Source organism: Ascidiella aspersa, chromosome 3 (genome assembly GCF_963924565.1).
Source record: "Ascidiella aspersa chromosome 3, kaAscAspe10.2, whole genome shotgun sequence".
NCBI lineage: Eukaryota > Metazoa > Chordata > Ascidiacea > Phlebobranchia > Ascidiidae > Ascidiella > Ascidiella aspersa.
In genome coordinates this window covers 24,110,969-24,132,291 of record NC_139449.1, presented here as the reverse complement: position 1 = coordinate 24,132,291, position 21,323 = coordinate 24,110,969, and the positions used below count along the sequence as shown (strand labels likewise).

The window sequence follows — 21,323 nt, the reverse complement described above, 5'->3', positions numbered from 1 at the left end:
TTCTTAATGATTGCACTAAATTTTACTCGACTACATGGTATATTGGTGGCAGCAAAACAGGTGCGAAAGGTATACAATTTTACTGCGAATCTAGAGGTATAATCCTAATTTTAGTTTGAAAAAAAATACTACAACTCCATGCAGTTATTACGCCCAGGCAAAAATGTCAATAAATTTTAACACAACGAACTCGTTAGACGGTATCTACTTCGTTTTAATCGGCCAAGTGCATTTGGAAAACCAAGCAGAGCATAAATTTGATTGCAAACTCAAAAAGCACATCACGCAGTACAATTTAAATCGCTATTCTAAGCGTTAACAAACAAAAAAGTCATTTACCACACCACGGTGCAGATAACACCTTTTTTTACAAATACAACAATTTGGTAACAAAAGCGGCAGCGAATATATTCCTTGATGAGTATATGAGATGCTCGCTACACTTAACGGAGTTAACTCGTTGCAAAAGGCCAAAGATAGACAGACTCGATTTAAACTTTAAGCAAGTTAAATTTTCCTGAGCAAAACTTTGTACAATTATGGTGCAAGCAACATTGACGAACAAGCAACGATATAGAAGCCTTTTTTTACTTGAATACAAGATCAAAAACTGTATTCACACGCAAAACTTATACTCAAGCCTATATGGCCAGGATCTCAGCACTCCACCATCTTCTCGATACAGTAGAGGCTCCTCGTGCTTCGGATCTGATCTATCCCGTCCCAGTTAGTTGGGGGCGTGCCGGCGCCCACATCATAACTTGGCGGAATTCGGTAGCTGTTGACGCGATTAATCTTGCTCTTCACGTAGCAGCCTGGCTGGTCGAGAGTGAAAGTGACAAAAAAGTCGGTGCCGGCAGTGGGCTTGATACTGCAGGGCAGAAATAAGCGAATTAGTAAGTAGTACATAGCTAATTTAAGCTGAATTGCGAAAATGATTTGTAAATGTTATCTTGGAAATACACAATAAAAACCATAAAGAAACACCATCTTACTATCTTGGGCGGAAGTGTCTATCACAGTGGTTCTCAACCTTTTTTTACACGTGGCCCCTTTTTAATGCTGTCAAATAGTCGCGGACCCCTTACATTTTTCTGGTGTAATATCTGCGTTTAGTGCTTTTTAATTATTCAGTCGCCTATATATGCCTAGCGCACCTTAGTAATAGACAACACCAAAATAATTTATGTCAGGTTTATTTTAATGTGATTTCTGCTGCTGCATCTCCGAAGCAAGTCTTAAAATGGTTGTGGTTTTGACAATGCTAGACGCATGTCATCTTTGCGATAAACTAAAATCCAGTACATGTGAAGTTGTGAACTACTGTAATGTTGTCTTCCATTTTACAATCTATTTGTGTTACATCACAATGGAAGTGTTACGTCACACTTAATGTGATTTTATCACTTACCAATATTGTGATTAAGCATGTTTCCCAGCGTTAATTAATTCAATAAAGGTATATTTAGAAGTTTTTGCGGACCCCCTGAAAACGTTTTGCGGACCCCTGGTTAAGAACCACTCGCGGCTTATTTTCAATAAAATACATAGGCTAAGCGGAAACCAGGGCATGTTGACAGATCTTGTCAAGACCCCGCCGAATTTGATTTTTAGCCTGTTCTAAATGCTAAAACGGAAATTCTTTTCGCGCTTTGCGCGAATCTCTTGTCTTTCTCGTGTGTTTCACGCGATTTTTTTGCATCTTTACGAAAAAATAGCGTCCTCTGCTCAGTGGCACTCTCTCCAACGAAAGTTTAACAAACTTAGCCTGATATTTAAAATATATATAAATATTAGGTTAAGTTTGTTAAACTTTGTAACACATCGGTAACTTAAAGTTTTGAAAAGGAAGAAAAAAAATATAGGTAAAAGTTTTTCGTACGAAATTTTTCGGTATTTTAATCTTAAGTTTTGGGTCAACGCGCCCCACAACTTAATAAACGCTAATATATCAAGCAATATACATTTTTAGTCGGTGCTCAATGCTTCCCGTACCATCTAAATCTAAATTGAAGTTTGCATTTTCAAATAAACATAGTCGCACATTTTTCGCGCTTCGTGCGACGTTTCGTGACCTTCTTTAAATCCGACTTAAATTGCACATTTTCGCACAACTCCAAACGTAATAACACATTGGTTGATTATTTGTTTTACACCGTCAGAGTATGACGTCATATTGTATGTATTTTAGATCCTATATTTGACCTGGCCCGCCACAATATTTTAGGTTTCTCATGCGGCCCGCGGCTAAAAATAATTGCCCACCCCTGATCTATACAAGACTATTTAGTCAAAATGCAACAGCACTACCAGCTGTCAAAAAATACACGGCAGACTCACGGCAGGACAATCTCGTCGGTAAATACGCCGTCGGGTGGCACTTCCATGCTGGTGTTATTCTTGTAAGTCACGCTCACGATGCTCTTCGGATCAACGCTGAGCGAGTTGCCGTCTCTCGTTCCCAAGTACATGTCATGGATCGTGTATGTCTGCTTTTCGCCGCGCCCCTTAAGTCTCAACTTGACCCGGTCAACGCCCATTTTGCTGAAGTCCTGGTCATCCAGAAGCACGCGGAAACGGCCAGTCAATCTGCTCGGCCTTAAATGGACAATGGTCGGTTTGGATAGCCTTCAATAACCTAAGTCCACGTCAAGTATTTTTGCAAACAAACGTAACGTAAGTCCCATTTCAAATGATCGGTTGCCCAAGTCCCAGTCGAGTCATTAACATAACAAGAAAACGTTTTACTCCTATAATTAGTAAACTAATCGGATTATGGGCGAAGACTTACATAGTCGCTTTCCGAGTATACCACTGATCTCTTGTTTATTTAAACGACATTAACAAAGTTTGTATATAAAAGCATTTCGCCCACTTCAACATCTAAAGTTATATTTCAGAAAGATAGATTTTTGGCGATGATTTACAACAAAAGACTCGAATGTCCAGTTACCTGTAGTCGATATCTTCCACATTTGGCACGACAGAACTGGGCTTCCACACATCGACAGGTTCTTCCGGTTTGAATACAGCTTCCTCCGGAGCCAAATTGTTGTAGATCGTAAACGGCGCCATGCTGAAGTTACTCATCTCCTCCATCGCTTTTGTGATGGTCACCTTTAACAAGCATCCTTGGGTTAACATTACTATTCTATCAAAACCCTGTTGATGGAAAAACACTCGAAATAACTAGTCCGTTATATTTTTTTACAACACGAGCGAACGTTGTTCAACAACTAAATCATTTCTGAAAGGAAAACATGGCTACTGCTTTGAGAAGCTTTTCTCGCGTGCAAACACTACCAAGTAAAGCAAGCTTTTCAGAATTTAGGTTAAACGCGAAACAATTAGAATTGGAGCTCCAAGTTAGACGTCTTGCCTTTGTTCCCTTGATAGAAATGGGGGTGGCAAACGGGAATCCCATGAACCTTGAATCCGGGTAGTTCTCGTCACGCGTTCCACAGTAGCTCATGCTGCCGCACTTGGTCCTCATCTTAATATTGTCGATGTCGTTGTTGCTTACGAACACCGCCACGCACCATTTCTCGCCTGCCTGAAACGCAAAACCCACAAGGGTGTGCAGGGGCGTATCCAGAAATTCAAAAAGGGGGGGTTCCGAATTTTCAACTTAGGGAATTTCCCGTTGTTTTTTCGTCTGACGTTAATGACGTCATAAAATAGTGACGGATATGACGTCATAAAATAGCGATGGTAATGACGTCATAACAAGAAAAAAAATCATCCGAAACAGCCAATTAACGTCCAGCAAAAGCGAACACGTGCGTTATCGACAATCCTGCCAGGCGCCAACTGCGAAACCGCTTAGTGTGCAATCGTTAACTTCAGGCGAAAAACTAAACCAAGACCGTGAAATATGTGCGCGACATATAAAACTACTTCGAAGAAACGGTATAACTTTAATAGTTAGTTAATCTAGTTCAACGTTTGATAACCGTTTTAAGTGAGGGCACAGCTGGCGAGCGAAGCGAGCGCGATTTTTATTTTAATATAACTGGCATTTATTTTATTTCATTTATTTTTAAGTTTTTATTACATTGCCGAAAATAAAAAATGTTAAAAAATATACATGTAAAATATTTTTGAATACGTGTTCGGTTTGTCCGCGACGCACTTGGCAGCTTTCCACGGCGCAACGGTAAAGAAGCGCTGATCTAGTTCAAAATACAGCATCAAAACGTTAACAAACCGGACTTAGTAAGATCATTCGCGCGAAGCGCAATTTTTTCGCATTTACGTAGTTAAAATAGTCAAAAAGTATTTGTAATGAACTCGTGTATAGTTTGTCAAAGAGGCGACGGGCCGATGAATCACAGTAGGTTGCCGACCCCAGTCTTACACCAACATCTGATATTTTTAACGTAGACAACAAACAGCGAGAAACATAGCACCGTCTAACTAGACGTTTTCAAAGAGAAAAAAGCGGAAACCGCTTGATTTATATTATTAATTGTCGAACACACACTTGCTGATTAGCCAACCCGAACGAATAACGAAAGGCGTGATTTTAGTTTCGCATTAGCTTAAGACGCGTGACCCAATTAGTAACTATGACAAAAACGAACAAAACACGATAATGTCACTTACGAAAAGGGGGGGGGGGTCCGAACCCCCACCCACCCTTTAAGTTCAAACAGCTGATTTATCTGTTATGATGACCAACAGAACAGAAGGTAATTCTCACCTTAGTCCCACGGGGAAGCATCATCTCGTAGGGCCAGCCGCATTCGCAGTTGCCCGCCACAGTTGCACAAAACTTACTCTCCTGTTCATCCAGGTTTTCGAATTTGCGCTTGATAACGGAGGAGTTGATGTCTAGACGCTTAAGCACGCAGTGGTTCACCTTGTCCGGCATGCTGCAAGCAAATGCAAGTGAACGTTTGATAAGCTTTACAACACTCAGCATATATTCAGGCACACGTTTCTTAAACATTAGCACATTGTAGCATTTTTCAGACACTGTACCAAAACAATAAGCACAAATGGTATTAGGGATGACGATGAGCCGCAGCATTATAAAAAACACAAAACAGTTTAACTCTTGTGACGCTCGTTTAAAAAGAAGCTGCTGACATAGTTACCGGTGAACAAATTTGTCCATTTCGATCCACCTCTTTCGGTTCAAGACGTGACGCTCCTGACAGATGAAAACGCGGACGGTGAGGTTTAATGTGCCTGCAAAGCACAGATAAAACCAAATATTTGGATGGTTACGGTAAAAATAATACGGTAAAAATGTTAAATAATTTGTTGCCTCGTATAGTTTTAATTTTCTTTTGGACAAAAAATCAGATGACGTGCGAACCTTTAGTGCCCGGGCTTCTGCGAATACGGAAGTGAAAGCTGAAAGGCTCGTGGGTGAGCTTGTTATCCCATTCGTACATCAATGTTGCTTTCTTCAGGTCGGTTTTAATTTCGTTTTGAGGAAAATTCTTTTTCGTCCACTTGCCATTAGAGAATCTGGAAAATTAACGACCGCGTACTGTGTTTAGGGCCTTATTGATGCAGCAAGGCACAGTGAAAACAAAGTTTGGAGAGTTTGTCTATATTTCATTTCCAGTACCTGCAGTTTACAGAGAATGTCATAACCTTGTGCTGGATATCAATAAACTTGCCTATAAAGTATTCATGAAAGTATTTAGCGTTGGGACACCCGGTGACTAGTAAATTACGTTGATCTGGTATAATAGATTTACTTTGTGTAATTACGAAAAAAGCTAGTTTTAAAATACGCTATTTTTATTTCCTAATTGCGCAGTGTTTACGCTGAGAACGAAACGTAAAACATATAGAAGCTTAAAATATATTTCGTCCTCGTCGTATCTGTGAAAACAAACAACCGAAAGTTTAGAACGTTTCGCGTTTGTTTGCCTTAGCCAACACTAAAGCAACGAGTTCGCTGCTTTACAATTTTTTTGACCGCCATTCATTACTTTTACAATCGCAAAACGAGAAACTTACTTGTCAAATCCATCAGGGGCATCGGTGCCAGGCTGAACGAGCACGTCGGTGGGCTCAATTATCACGCCGGGGTTTTCATTTTCCATTTCGGTTAACTTAGACGCGAAATAATTGTCCGCTACATTGTCGACTCTCTTGTGCCAGCGGAAGAAGATCGGATCGCGAACAGCGCATTCCGACGACCCCATGTAGGTGGTATACTGCGAAATGGACGGGTCTTAGCCAATGGCGATCGAATGGATTTAAAGTGTGGGAGATAAACATCCTATACGGAGGGTTCATCCCAATACTAAATCAATTTTCTTAACCGCAAAGTACAGAAATACGCTCACTTCCTTTTGAAAGTTCACCCTATTAAGACTTCTTTGCAAAAGTTCGTTGAAGAGGGTTTGGTTTAATTGGATAAAAAAGTCAAATTAAGCTCCGCATTTACCGCTAGTCGAGAATCTGATATGCACTTTTACCAAGGATTGACAACTACTCGCATCTGTATTAATCTACAATACCTTACATGTTCTGGTAAACCAGCGCAAAAGGCCATGTGTCCTGCGTTATGAAAGCCACCGAAAAAATCGTAGTATCTATAGTTTGATGGTTCCATGAGAAATCCTGCATCGTTGGCGTCAATGGGTCTACCATCATTGCTGAACCAATAAAAATATATAAGTTAAAAAAGCTAACATTCACAAAATCACAAGACAAATAGTGCTGGGGTTGAGACAATTTATGGCCTTATGCCTTTTTGTATATTACTTACTAGTTCTCGCTCGACTTGTTCTCGTACAATTTGAGAAGCTCATTTTCGAAACGCTCCTGAGTGTCTTTGGAATCTTCTGGCCAAGGCTTGTAATCTTCTCTAGGCAAATACCAACCATGGTCTTTGTGAAACTCAAACCCAGCGTTAAAACCGCGCGGGGTCTCGTTGTATCCGAAAGCCTGTGGAAGATTACCAGTAAATCTTGAGCCGCTGTGCAGTTAATGTGAAACATATTTTGTTTGAAAACTATTGAATGGTGGCTCTTTAATCCAATTTATAGCGCAGTAAGGTATCAAAGCGGTAACGAGAACGATACGAATAACAAAACAATTTACCTTTACGGGTTTTAATCCCCAGGATTCACGCTCGGCATCGTATCTAGCCAGCATTTGCGAGTGCATGTAGAGAAACAACTCGCCCTGTCTCTTGGCCAAGGCCTGGGAGAACGAATATCTCGAATAAACGGTGTGCCAATGCCTGCAGTGCAGAATTCATGTATAAGTATTAAGTATATTGTGCCGGTCTTAAAATGCCGAATGCATTCATTGCAATAACATGTCAGGAAAATTGAAATTACTAGGGTTTAGCAATATTAACATATAGGTGAAAAACTTTGCATATAGAAAATAATATTAAAAAACGGCGTCCACGTGACTGTATCAGCTAATATCGCGTCTCTGTACAATACGCTAAAAATAATAACATATTAGGCTAAACAACTGGGAGTTCGACATAACCTGCTGGCTATTGTTCAAACCTGTGGTGAAAGTTGAAATCTGCGTCGCAGCGCCAATAGTTCATCCAGTTCTCTGCCGGTTTTCCGCTGCGTTTTGTCTCGATCATGGCGGCCGCGGAAAACATTTCCTCCGCCATCGGCTTAGGCTCTGGATAGCTGCGAAAATGGGAATAGATGATAACTCGACGCAAATTTCACGATAAAGTAAGTTCTTATAACTCTCGTTTGCTTTTTGTTTTTTTGGTTGATATGAAAAACACGTGGCACGGTAGACGAATTGTTACGTTGAAGAGCTTTCTCAGGAGCGTGCTTCATTACTTTAGAATGTAAGACAGGCTATAGTGTTTACTGTCTTTGTTCTGTACGCTTACGCCTCTATACTTCGTGCGTCTTCGAAAAGTAGTTTACTTGCCTTCGGGATCAGCGGACACCCGTCACCGAAAAGCTGAAACACACTTACGTGATGTGGTAGCTTTTAGCCAGGGGGCTATGGACGACGTAGCACTCGATGGCCCACTTGTACAAAGACGGATTGACCTCAAAGCTCTTCTGTCGCGCTTCAGCGTAGTCAAGAACCGCGTCCAGATCGTCGGTTTCATCTTCCAGATCTTGCAGTTCGTCAATGAAGTAGGTCGCCTTGGCCTTGTGATCGCCATCGAAGTTATTGAAAGGTCTGTTGAAACGAAAACAATTTGGAAAACTTTTATTGTTGTGTTGAACGCTTAACTGTCGTGTTTACTAAACAGCAAATCCGTAATGGACGTGACAAATGTAAAAATCGCAATAGACGTGACAAATGCCGCGCAGACAGGTTAGCTCACTGAGGAAATGGCGGGGAAGCGATTACGAACGTTTCGACGCCGGTCTGCTAAACGGAAGTTATTTTTTATCGTATTGTTATTTTATACTGTGGGTGGGAGGTTAAACGCTGGTTAAAGGCAATAGGCCACTGCAAAGGTTAAATTCATGATCGCAACTAGATCACGGTTAGTTGCAATAAGCCGACGATGATTTTAAACCCATTGATTGTCATTTAAAAAGAACTAATAAGAGGCGGAAGTTTAATGCGAAGTAAACATTTTTTACCAAACGCGTTTTTTTTAGTTTTAGTGACCTGGATAAACCGAGTCCGGACGCCTCGTTGTCCACCTCGAACTTCTCCGTAGGTTTAAACCAGAAGAGTTTCTCAAAGCGGCTCTGCAGTTTCTTCCTGTCCGGTTTTGCCGGCGGTGACTCGTAGGGTTCCGCTGTTGGTATAAACAGGGCTCATTGTGTTAGTAAACTTAGCACATGTCGATTCTCACAGCGGTAAAGCCCAAGCTGTCCGCCAATCAAGGTAGATCAACGTTGGCCCACCACTCTCGGGTTTGTGCTTTGCATTTTGTTAAGGTTGTAGGAAGCAGTGATTCCTAAACTGTGCGCCACAACATATCAGTGTGCTTAGATATATTCTTACATGTGCTGCGAAACGTTTTGGCAATTTTCGAAAATAACTTAGAGGTTGTTGTTCCTAGCTAACGACAATCAACTTTATACAAAATATAATTCTTGAAATTGACGTATATAAAAACTTTGCGAAATAATCACTAATTTTCCTACTCTGTTATTTGGCACCAAACGAATTTGATTTTGGAGGATTTTGAACGGATTCTAATTGGTATTTTAAGGAATCAAAAGGGGTTTCAGATTAAAAAAACTACTACAACAGACAATCTCTAGAGCCACCTATAGTCGAAGTCCAAACGTCGGTTAATCGTTTGAGCCGACAAAAGCAATGTCTTACGTGTGCTGAGCAATTTTTCCCAATCATCGATAGCGCGCTGGACCATTCCGGTCTTGTTTTCTTTCAAGCGCACCAGATCGGCCACCAGCTGAGCGTATTCCCCATCAGCCTTGGGCACTTTCTTTGCTTTGGCGTACAACTGGCTCCTGGCATTCACCAACTTATTGTAGTTGAGCGGGTCGACGCCGGGCTAAAGCGGATAGGTTTTACGTTAGATTTACTCGGTTGGCGTTGGCGGCATGTTTTTGTTCGGGACACGTTGTGTTTTGTGATTTCGTTGTGGCCTCGCAATATACCCGGGAGCGTTGTACCCTCGCAAATCATTCAAAATTTGTTCGAAATAATAATGGTTTGCAAAATCTCGTTAAAGCCCCTCCCTTAATGGTTAGCATACTGCGTCAAACTACCGCAATGCTTCAGTGTGCCCTCTTATTTTTTTAAGTTGTCTGTAAAAACACTAGTTAACTTCATAGCAAAAGCTTTGTGCTGACAAACATTACAACCCTGTTGAAGGCCTACACTGCAAGATACAAGCGTTCTACCTATAGTGGTGGAAATTACTAGTTCGTACGCGGCCTATATAGTTGGGTGTAAATAACTAACTCGCCGGACTCAGTAGGAGGGCAGGCATGTCGAAAATCCAACCAAAAAAGCAAGGTGCGAAAATAAAAAACTCGTGGCGATTTAAACAACCCGATTTGTTAACCTTCGTCTGATACAGGCAACCTTCACGTCCGAGCAATGGCAACTTCGAAAAAACTCGCGCCGGCACTAGACTCACGTTGTTGTGATAGTAGTTAAGCAGATCGTCGGTATCAGCAAGCAGCTTCTGCGGCGAAATGGCTCCGGTCTTCAGCTTCACTTTGCGGCCGCCGGAAGCGCCACGATCACCGCTGACCTCCATCGCGTCCTTTGCGAATCCTTTGAGCAGAAGGAGCATCATTTGGACGCGCTCAGCCTTTTTCTCGGAGGTTTTTTTCGCCAACTTCTTCCAGTAGTTAACTGGGGCGCTCTGCTGGCCGTACGAAGCCGACGTCTCCAGACTTGCCGCTTTTGCCACCTGAAAACGAAAGGAATGCAGCTCCTTCTCAGGACGTACACTCAATTTGTCGAGCCTGTCAAATCGGGCTGTTTTAACGACAAAATCGTGCATAAATGTCACGATCTTTATGATTCGGTTTTCATAATATCCCACCTCGGGTGGGTTATTATGTGCGAACGAAATCTTACCTCGTATTTGGCCGCTTCATCTTCTTCGTCTTCCTCTTCAATCGTAATGGTCGAGTACTCTATAAAAACAGATTACGTAATACAAATAAAAACTAATATTTTGTAGGACATCGCGCACAGGTAGATGTGTGACTAAAATACACGAGGGAAAGTTTACAAACGTTTAGGCCGCGTTTTACAAACTCAAAGTCGAGATAACTAGAAGGAAAGACGCTGAAGACGAGTAATGTGTTTAATGCACCTTGCCCAACACGAAAACAGCTTAGCGGATGTTTTTTCGTTAGCTAATACTTGTTTTTAGACTTACTGGAGGCCATCTGCACCCCGCCACTCTGGTACACGGCCTTCACTTTGTAGGTTCCGACCTTGTTGAACATGGGATAGGAAGATTGCAACAGAGGGACAGACTCGCTGTAAGATTCGGCGTAGTCGCGACTGCCAGGCTTGCCGAGAATGGCGTAGTTGCGAGTGGGAGAATCGATTACCTGGGCCACAGGCTTTACCGTCTGCACAATAAAGGCGTTTGTCATTTAGAGCAGGGGTCAGCAACCTTTATGGCACTGCGGACCGGCCGAAAACTAAAATTTTGTCTCAGGAAAGGAAATTTATTACAACTTTCAATGCTATCTTATGCTTGTTTCGCTGCAAAGAGATGCTCCCATTTAGGAATTCTTATCTTACTGAAACCCGCGGGCGGCATCCGGCCCGCCAAGCAATTTAACCCAGCCCGCTGCTCATATCAATAAAACTTTTAGGCCTTTACGTTTTTTCTTAAATTACACTGGTATATCATTATTATCAATTCCTACATTCCTACCAGTTGTCAAAATAGGGATATTTAAAGCATTCTTTCAAAAGAAGTGACACTTTTGTATAACATATAATAATGTATGATCTTATTTGACCAGGCCCTACGCGACACTTTCAATAGTAAGCTAACGTAATACAAAAACGAAAAAAATGAATGGCAATATAAAAAAAGTACGAACCACAGACCGAGAACTGAAAAGTGTAGGATAGACATACGTGCAAGGCTTGACAGAATGTTTTTTTTTGACAAAAATAAATCATTTTTAACGTGGTTAATGTTAGAAAAATCATTAGGCTTTTTGACTTTTTTGTCATTTTTATAGAGTCTAAAATTATAGAGGCTAAAACTAATAATTATACATACGTATTATCGAAACCTTTCCTGCCTAAATATCAAAATAATAAATTATTTCATTATGGGAAATAGTTTATAAACATTGTTTGCATGAAATTCTATTGCACTTTAAGGTGAGCACACTTAAAATAACCTGCATGATATTTTAAATAAAACACATGATATTTTAGCCCATTCTTCGATATATTGTAAGTTCTAGAAGTTAGATTTTGCAATAAAAATATGCAATAATGATGGTGTGAACGTGCTATGTAACTCATATGGCCACAGCACACTAGTTGTTTTGAACCTCACGAGAGCTTGATGCTAATTGTGTTTTTTTAATCATACCAATCAACCATGGAGTAGTAGGCTATATTAAAACGAAGGTAAATGTGGTTTAAATATGAAAATACATTTAATTATTTTTTACTTTTTACCAGGTTTTTACGTACAGTTCGTGTTTAAACAAAATTCTAACAACCCTGCTACGGACCGGTAACCAACTCCCCGCGGACCAGTACCGGTCCCGGGCTTAATTGCTCGGGACATGCGCAGGCACAATAGTCTTTAGTTTCGTTCCCACGGGAAGGGCACTCGCAAAATCGGCAATATGCGATGCGGGCGAGTGGCAAAAAAACATTATTAACAAGTCACCTTCTCACAAACACCGCAATTGCACTTCGTTCACCAATCATTATAAAAGTTATACCACCAAGGAGTAGCAATGTGTGTTATTGCAGATTGGAATTATACCTTAACGTAACCCTGCGGGTCAGTAACATAGACAGTAAGATTTCCACCACCCGGCTCGAAATTGGCCTCGATCTTTGCTGGCAGTTTTCCAACGTTCGTCAGGCTGGTCTGCAGTTCAACGATGTCGCCCTGGGTTTAAATATTAAAATGTCATTACACCAACTGCAAACTTAAATTTAAACCTGTTGCAGCGGCAGAATAACCCGAGTGCAAATACATCTATATTGAAGTTGCGAACGTGAGGGCTAACGACAAACTACCTTCTAGTACTACCATACAACAACATTACCGCGTAATTGGTAAACGTTTAATTTTATTTATGTAAATTGTTTATAATAAATTGCATCAGTGTCAGTGATACAAGCTCGTATCGAAACGTCTCAATAAAGATGATGTCAATATACTCGACCTTTTTGCCTTTGTAATTTATCCTCAAGCTGCATTACAGATCCATGCATAGTGACTAGTGTACCCAAGTAAATTGCTTTATTACGTAAAAAACGTACCTTCTTGTAGGGCGTTTTCTTGGTGTTAATGTCAAACACGACCTCTCTGGCTTTCACTTCTGTTTTGCGCCTCTTAGCTGGGCCCTGCTGGTATCCTCCGTATTGTTCGTCGTCGTCCTCCAACTCTTCCTCGTCATCGTATTCACCGTACCCGGCTTTTCCGTAACCTTCATCTTCATATCCGTATCCGCCCAGGTAGTCTGGAGGAGCCGACTTGGAAGGCGGCACAAACTCAAAAACCTCATCGTTGGCCTCTTTGTAGGCCTGCTTAAATAGCTAAAAAAGGCAAGCCTCGTTTACGTTGTTCATTGTTTGAAAATTTTCTTCAAGATCGAAACGCTAGGAAGATACTGAAATTCACAGTCTAAACCAGGGGTACATGCACCCCCAAGAGGTATGGGAATGTTAAGTCAGACACGGAAAATGTATTACTGTAATTTAGTTCTTTGTTCAATTAAATGTAAAACTAACTCACATTTCGGTATTGCTTTATTGAGTTATTAGTTACTTGTGTATAAATAAAATTACGATGGTTTTGTTATTTAAGCAATTTTAGAAGGGAGTACGAGAATTGGTTGGTGATTTAAAAGGGGTGCAGCAATGAAAAAGGTTAACAACCACTGGTCTAAACAATCCGATTCAAACAATCGCGTTAGTATCTTGTAACGTATGTACCAGTAAAAAATTCTATGGGAAATCTCTACGCTTTCGACTTTATGTAGAAATATATAGCAATTTACGTCTACAGAAATCTATAGCAATTACTTGTTTCAACCACTTAAGTTAAAGCAATAATATAGTACTTTTTCCGTTCAGTCCGTACAAAGGTATCACAATGAACAACTATACTGAAATTATTATCACCAGGTTCAACATGGAGTAAACAGTATTGGTGCAGCAGCATTTTAAAACAAACCTTGTCAGGCTGATGGCGAAGGATCAGGAGCTCTTCACGGGAAAAAGTGAATTTGAAGTTTTTGTAGAAGTCGCCGGCTTTGCGCTTTTTTAAGCCGTCATACTTCCAGGCGTAGTTCATCCAGCTCATGGAGTCTACATTACCTGCACAAGCAGACAATTCATTGGACTCGGAAGTGGAGTACCGCTACTCGAGACTACTCGCTTACCGACTCGGGGCAAAGGTTAAAACTGATATAGCCGCACACTGTAAATCGTAAAAGTGAAATATTTTCCAACCACGATATGGGGATAAATGAGTGTTCCAACCACGATATGGGGATAAATGAGTGAATTGTTGTATATCCACTAAATTTTGGTTACGCTGATAAAATGCACTACGCGGCAATGTGAAGGTCGGCCACGGGAATCGGTTGTTTTAAACGGATTTTGTAGCCCCGGTTACATGTCAGCGAGATCGATCACCGACTAGCCTGGTGATTCCCAAACTGTGTGCCTGGTGAGATTATCAAGTTCGACACAAAACTTTTGGTCATTTTGGAAAGTAAGTCATTTGTATTACAAATAGACATACACACAGGCATTTAGGCTTAATGCGCACTATTCATGCGATTTCATAATATTGATATATTTACATACAGTTTGTCGTATGTTAAGGGCGACTGTAAATTTTCTCTATTGTTGTTCTGTTAAAAGAAAATTCACCTTATAAAAAAAAGCAAAATTCACCTTTATAAAGCAAATTCACCTTATAAATATATAGCCGTGGCATCTAACTGAATGGCAACTTTTGGGGTTCTTTCAATTTCCTAAACCACTTAGTCGTTTCCTAGTGAATTGAGTAACCCTATGCTTTGAAGGGCCAGTATCAATGCCAAAATTCACTCGTTAGTGGATAAATAGTTTGGCGTAATTAATCATAAAGGATTTATTGCTTTTCCTAAATCAACTCGCCTTCTTCGAAGGGGTGCTTCAGCCCCATGCAGTGGCCGCACTCGTGTACGAGATAGTGGAGCAAGCGACGGCTTGCCTTTGCCCGCACTTTCGGATTGTCGCTTGTCACTTCTTTGAAACTCTTGTGGCTAGGGAAGACAAAAATTATGATCAATCACGACACTCCCGAATATTGTTAAAATTTTCGGTTTTCGGAGTTGTTTATATTTAAATAGTTCGAAACTTTCTGTACTTGACAGTGACTCAATATTGGAAAAAAAATGTTGCTTTGTTATGATAGATGTTAAAAATTAAAAAAAAATAGCCTTTAAATTATCATCTATTTAATCTACACTACATGATAATACAAAAGCAAACCACACAAATCCTGCCGTCGGGAAACATTTTTCTCAAGCCACCCAAACTCTTTGAGATAAAGTATGATATCGAAAATTTTCCGTTTTCAGGCAAGATGGATAGGTATTAAACTCTGTTTGAGGTTTGGGAAAAAAAACGTGTAAAATAATGTTTTGTCTTGTTGAAATTTTAGACAGATATCTCCGGTCCCTTTAAACAAGACAAAGCACCTGCTTTAGGGGAAAAGCGAACCGGCAATGTGAACAGAGATAAATGACTAAATAGGTATATCAAGGGGGTTTCATTTACCCGAGAAACAGGCCAAAACCCCTCTTGTTTTCAAAGTCGAACGAGAACCCCATGTATCGATCGTCCGGCGGGTGGGTGGCCATGAGACACCAGATGCTGTCGTCGAAGTACGCGCCTTGTTGGAAGTTTTTATCCATCACCTTGACCATGTCATCCTTCGACCACGGTGTGTATGGCGTTGGATCTTCAACCTTCATGAAAAGAAAAAATCGGTTACCGTGATTGCGAAGCAAGCGGTTAAAACCGCACGAAGAGGTGTGACGGCCTTTTACTTGCAACTCTCGCGGCATAAAACGCATTAAACCACAAAAACCGGAAATCATAAAAAATTGATTGTCTTTGAAAGACGTTTTTACCTATTTGCATTTTATGTACAATAATTTGGCCGTCAAAGACTTGCTTGTTCTTTTCGCACAAACTGATGCGACTGCTTTTATTCAACTAAATATACTGGTCTGTTAATTTCAAGCGATGTTTCATGTTATATACCGGTTTTCCAGTCATCAGTCTAAAACCCTTCGTTCAAAAACTTTTCGTTCTCGCGATTTTGTTTCAAAAATAACATTTTTAAAATCATAATATACATATATTTTTACAGTATCGCCAACCAACTTGAGTAGCTGATTAAGCGTCCAGTCGCATCATTGCCACGTTTTGATCCCACAGAAGGAAATTCTCTTGTGCCGTAATAACGTACAAATAAAAAATTGGTTTACCTAGCAAACCTTTACATTAACCTAAAAAACACAATATTGATTAATTTATTAAAGGTTTGTATGAGCTAAATAAAGATTATAAAAAATTGTATAGCCGTCATTTTATGTATGTATTTATATTATCTTGAATGTTGTTACATAGAACTTTTACAAAACGAGTCCTGGGGCTCAAAAAATGGCAATTATTCTTATTTTTATTAGACATGACTATTTGACAGAAGCTATGCTTCAGCCATTGATCAAAAACACGCGAATAGTGACGTCATAAACACGGTCTGTGACCTAAAATGCCATAAACATAATTGTTTGGGGTGCGTTTGGCCCCTTATACACTGGGGGTGGTTTTTTGCTACAGCAAGATTTTTAGTTTATATTATTGTTTTTTTAAGCCTTAGTGACCCCTTTGGAACCTTCGGGTCGGAAACTACCGGAAAGTTTTAGACGGTATTTTCGATTGTTTTACTACGTCTCGGTTCGTTTTAAGCAAATTTATTCAACCAACCATTGAAAAGTTTTGATAATTTAAACAAAATAAACGCAATTTTTTCGCTGTTCCTACGATTAGACTTTTTTCAGCTGCGGATTTGCGTTCTTTCGAGAACGACAGATGTTTTTAACTTAATTATGATTATTAAACAATTATCATTATTTAGGTTGAAGTACCTGTGTTGTGTCGTCCATATTAAAGTTGAGTTTAAGACCAGCGTCTGTGAAGGCCGTGACGATGTTAACTTCGCGATCCTTCATATTGCCGTATGCTGGGGAGTTAAAGTCCTTCAGTTGGATGCCTGGAACCGTCAGTTTGTCCACATAGTCGATGTCCAGCTTGATGTCACGATAGTGCTGCACAACAGAGAACAGTTGTCGAGTACAATTCAAAGCACTTTGCCAGGGCGGCGGACACGTTCTCAGCAGGTAAACTCTGGTTAAGGGTTACAAGGTAAATGTTGGGGAAAGTTAACCCACTCAAAACTATTTGCATCCAAATATTCTTACTTGTGTCGCTAAACTTATTTTTATTTGGAAAAATAACCCATCTTGTTACAAAGTGGCATGCAGAAAAGCTTGTGCAACTTAACTGTTTATGACATGTCATAACGATATTTAACTATTGCCTGCTGTAAACTTTCCAGCATTTAGCGTGTGACGTCCAGAAGAGTTTAGTGAAAAGCGTATTTATGGTTTATCAAGGATATCTATTAGATCAAAATGCTACCTACTGTATATATTATCCCAAATCTACAAAATTGTTTTGCGTGAGAAGACTTTTCTGTTCACAAATAACAGAAAGTTTTACCGGGTTCAGCGAAGAGCTCCGTCATTCAAGGCAAGGTTTAAATGGGCTTGATATTTTTACTGTGTGTGCCTAATAAAAGCGCAGGGGGAATAGCTTGGTTGCGGCAGAACAACGGGAAAGGGAACTACAAAAACTGCGCGAAACACAAAAGCACTGCAAACATTGACATCCAAAGTACCTTACATATTAGATAGTTGAAAGCTGGCCACAGACAGCTTTTTTATTTGAACTGAATAGCATTTAAAAAGTGGAACTCTATACGAGCGGAAAGAGGCCTGTCTGAGTGCGTACAAAAGCGCCAGAGCTGGTAAAAGGGGTTCAGCACGGGGTAAGTAACTTCGTCCTACGGGGAAGGGGGCGCACGTCGCGTCTGGAACACGAACCCCCTTTGCACGCAATGTGGAGTGTGGCGAAGTAAAAGAAACAGCCGCAACGTGGGTATCAGACGGGGGCGATGCGCGCCAAGTCGCCCCAAACAGGAAAAAGGAGGCGGAGACGGAACGCGGGGGCGTGAACCGCAAATGTCACCTGGCTCTTTCGCGTCACGCCTTTGTAGACGAACGTGGCCGACTCGATCTTGATGGTCACGTCGAAAGAAGGCCCGCCGCGCGTATTCCTGCGCGCCACCGCGTCGATGGAGCCTTCCCTCTTGCCCCCGTCGCTTAGCGAGACGGCAAGTTGAGCGGTGAGAGCCCCTGTTTCCTGGTTATAGACTGCTCTGTCGAGGTAGGTCGTAAAAAAGGCGGTCGTCGCCTTTCCGCTCCTAAAAAGAACAGTTTCGAGTTAGGTGCTTGTTGGTGTTTTTACTCGTGGGTACAATTGACGGCATTTCCACGGAAAAAGCCTACACAGTTCTGAGAAGCGCCGTGGACACAATACGGTCGATTAATGCGTTTCGCAAGGGGGTTTCTGGTTAACAGTGCTATTCGCAGGTTATCGCATTTTACAGAATAACGCAATAATGAAGCGTAGGCATGCGCAAGTCCAGAAATATTGTTTGCGCCTTGTATATTCCAAATAAATATTTCTTATGTTTTGCATTCTGGGTTACGGAGTCGAAGCCGGAGTAGGGACTCGACGAAATCGCACACTTGACCGGGCTCGGGTTCAGGTTCAATTTTTTGGCCGGAGTCGGATACGAAGGTTCGCAGTGACTCCGTTATTGGGGAGACGTTATTATTAAACCACTTTGCAGCCCTGCTTGCATGAAAAACATTCTCCATACTCAAATAAACATGCTTATACTATTTACAGAAAACCTGTAAACGGATTTAATTTATCTAAAATTGGCTTGCTTAAAGCATTACTCGGTTACCATTTTGGCTTGCTTAAAGCTTTGAGCGTCCCGCTGACCACTTTAAGGGCTTGTTGGAAGCGTCCGGGCTGGTCAACGTCAATCTTGAGTTCCAGCTGCTCGGCATCGGTCAAAGCTGTGTACATTCCGCTTACCGACTTCCCATAGTCGACTGCGGGCAAAAAATGTAAGTTGTTGTGCGGGAAAACATTATTTTGGCGTTGGTTGAATTGCCGCACTGGCAGGGGCGGACCTAGGGGGGGGCGATATGGCCATGGCCCCCCCAAACTAAAAAAGATGTACAAAATTCGTTTCGCGCAATCGCGCAAAGCGGCGTTTTTCAGATTTGCAGAGACGGCTTAAGTGACCGTACGCTGACCTCGACTATTTAATAACTAACTTAAATCCAAGTGCAATTAAAAGCTTTTTTGTTGTTAATGCAAATCTGTATCAGAACCAGCCTGCCAATATACTTCATCCGGCCCGCCGCCTCTTTGACAAATTGGACACATTTTAAATACTTTTTGACTATTTTAAGTGTGTAAATGCGAAATTCGTCGCGGACAAACGGAAAACGTATTCAAACATAATCGACAAATATTTTTTACCCATTTTTTTTAAATGTAACAAAAACAAGAAATTTAAAAGAAATACCGGTATACCAAAAAAATCGCCCTCGCTTCGCTCGCCAGGTGTGCCCCGAATGGTTAACACTAAAATAGATTAACTATAAAATTTATCGCGTTTTCTTAAAGTAGTTTTATTACACTTTTTTAATAGTAGTAGGGGGATGACGGCGTGTGGACTCGAATTTTAAACCAAGCATACGCTTTTTCAGCGAATTTGCGCCAAGATTTTACTGCCTCCTTAAAAGTAATTATAAACACGTTTCAAAAGTGCAAAAAAATCCGAGGCCCACCTGATTCACAATTGTTATTAAGTTGTAATAACACAAAATATCATTTAATATATGTTGTGCGGTCCGCAGAGACCTTTTTGAGTTTGCTTTTGGCCCGCGACTACTATACAAAGGTTGCCGACCATTGTGTAAGGATTTGAATAACCTATCCAATGTTAGGAATAAATCTGCATAAAGTTTTGCTTATTTCAGCAACCTTATTTGGCAAAAACCAACTACAGTAACTTAAAAATTGAGAGAAGTGTCGTGAAAGAACCACAGCTGACCGCAGCAGACAGCGCTATGGTTTTATTGCGACGTGGCCTCGGCGCTTTTTGGTGGCATGTGCGGTTGCTCTCGCCTTTTCGGGAAAACGCAAGATGTGTAGACAATAGACATAGTAGCGTCTTTCAGCGATATTCTTCATATCGGGTCAAACTAGGAAACCGGCTCACTGTAGAGGCTAACCTTATTACTTTTTCGTGCTTTCAAAAGGTCTGTTTTGCGCGTTATTTTACAGGAGTTAGTTTATTCGTCCAGCCGATGTTATTTTTACCTGAATTATGACGTCACGCAATGGTATACTTTTGTGACGTCATATCTGAAAAAAATCCATGGCCCTCCCCAAACTGAAATCCTAGATCCGCGCCTGTGCACTGGTGACACGAATTTACAGGGTTCAGTTCCTTGTAGTTTCGAAATGCATTCACAACTCGCAATAATGGGGCTGTCGAAGTAAAACCGCGGAGCCTAGTTTGTTAAGGAATTATGCCAGGGCATCGATTGGTTTCTAAACGGCATTGGCCATTAACAAAATCCACGTCGTCGGAGAGGGTTGTTAAACACACAACTGAGTATCACACATTACAGTCTCCTGACAACTTTATTTATCCAACATAAGAGGTTCAAAACAATACTGGTAAGGCATTCAAAACTACACGTTTGCATAATTGCAGTTTATTGTAGTGCGACCGAAGTCGCGTATGTCTGGATCAAGTTGCGTTTCACCGAGAACAAAACACGCTGACTGCAATGATTTTTTAAAACTTTGGGCGCTGGTCTGGAATCCTACCACATTTTCGACTGGGGTTTATATTGTTAACAATATTTGGGTTTGGGTGAGAGTTAGCGTTTGGGTTTTTTTATGCCTCCCTTGCAGTTTCAACTTTGACAACTTGTTTCGTTACTGCTAAAATAAATGTGGTAGGATTCTATACCAGCGCCAAACTTTGTTATATTTTACCAAATGTTTTGCCAACTAGCAAAATACACTATCCCACTTACCTCCTGCATCAGGAGCTACATCTTTAACGTTAGGATACAGATTGTAAGACATGATTGATATCAGTTTCTACGCTGTTATCAACTGCAAAAATTGATATATTGCTTCAGAAACTAAAAAACATCTGACAAAGTAGTTTCCAAATCAAAAACACCTGCATATAGTCAAACAGGCGTTTTAAAATTACTACCGTTACACTATTAAAAGTTGGACGGCTATCTCCTTATGACATTTTTTGGCAACTGCCAAGGATATAGTAGGTTCAGTTTATGAAGCCAAGTCAGGCGTTGCGACTTCCCAAACGGAGGAAAGAAGGCAGCAAAGCAATTACCAGGTTGACTGGCACAACTACTGTACCAAGGAATGGTGCTGGACGTAGGCGGCTAAGCGCGACTCCTTCGGTATTTTTCTGTAGGCAGCAGAAGCTTATC

General features: G+C 40.9%; 1 protein-coding gene across 1 annotated transcript; it reads right to left on the bottom strand.

Annotated features, from left to right (window-relative positions):
- Nucleotides 1-193: 193 nt before the first annotated feature.
- LOC146161030 (uncharacterized) lies at nucleotides 194-21,121 on the bottom strand. Its single transcript, XM_083385792.1, has 27 exons — nucleotides 20,895-21,121; nucleotides 18,734-18,884; nucleotides 17,947-18,181; nucleotides 16,785-16,964; nucleotides 15,406-15,596; nucleotides 14,761-14,888; nucleotides 13,808-13,950; nucleotides 12,892-13,167; nucleotides 12,386-12,514; nucleotides 10,793-10,991; nucleotides 10,486-10,544; nucleotides 10,037-10,315; nucleotides 9,256-9,445; nucleotides 8,587-8,719; nucleotides 7,933-8,145; nucleotides 7,494-7,628; nucleotides 7,072-7,213; nucleotides 6,737-6,915; nucleotides 6,491-6,623; nucleotides 5,980-6,179; nucleotides 5,324-5,478; nucleotides 5,100-5,193; nucleotides 4,703-4,874; nucleotides 3,380-3,553; nucleotides 2,954-3,117; nucleotides 2,341-2,598; nucleotides 194-871 (listed from the first exon to the last, which is right to left on the bottom strand). Exons 1-27 carry the CDS (start codon nucleotides 20,944-20,946, stop codon nucleotides 658-660), a joined length of 4,578 nt encoding a protein of 1,525 aa, XP_083241918.1. The 5' UTR covers nucleotides 20,947-21,121; the 3' UTR covers nucleotides 194-657.
- Between the last annotated feature and the right edge of the window lie 202 nt (nucleotides 21,122-21,323).

What these genes read in the sequence shown, in the direction of transcription:
- LOC146161030 (XM_083385792.1), bottom strand. Translation starts at nt 20,946, where the DNA reads ATGTCTTACAATCTGTATCCTAACGTTAAAGATGTAGCTCCTGATGCA. An exon ending in GCGCTGGTTTACCAGAACAT is followed by an intron (nt 6,180 to 6,490) that starts GTAAGGTATTGT and finishes TCCATTTCGCAG; the next exon opens with TATACCACCTACATGGGGTC. An exon ending in GTGGAAGATATCGACTACAG is followed by an intron (nt 2,599 to 2,953) that starts GTAACTGGACAT and finishes TGTCCATTTAAG; the next exon opens with GCCGAGCAGATTGACTGGCC.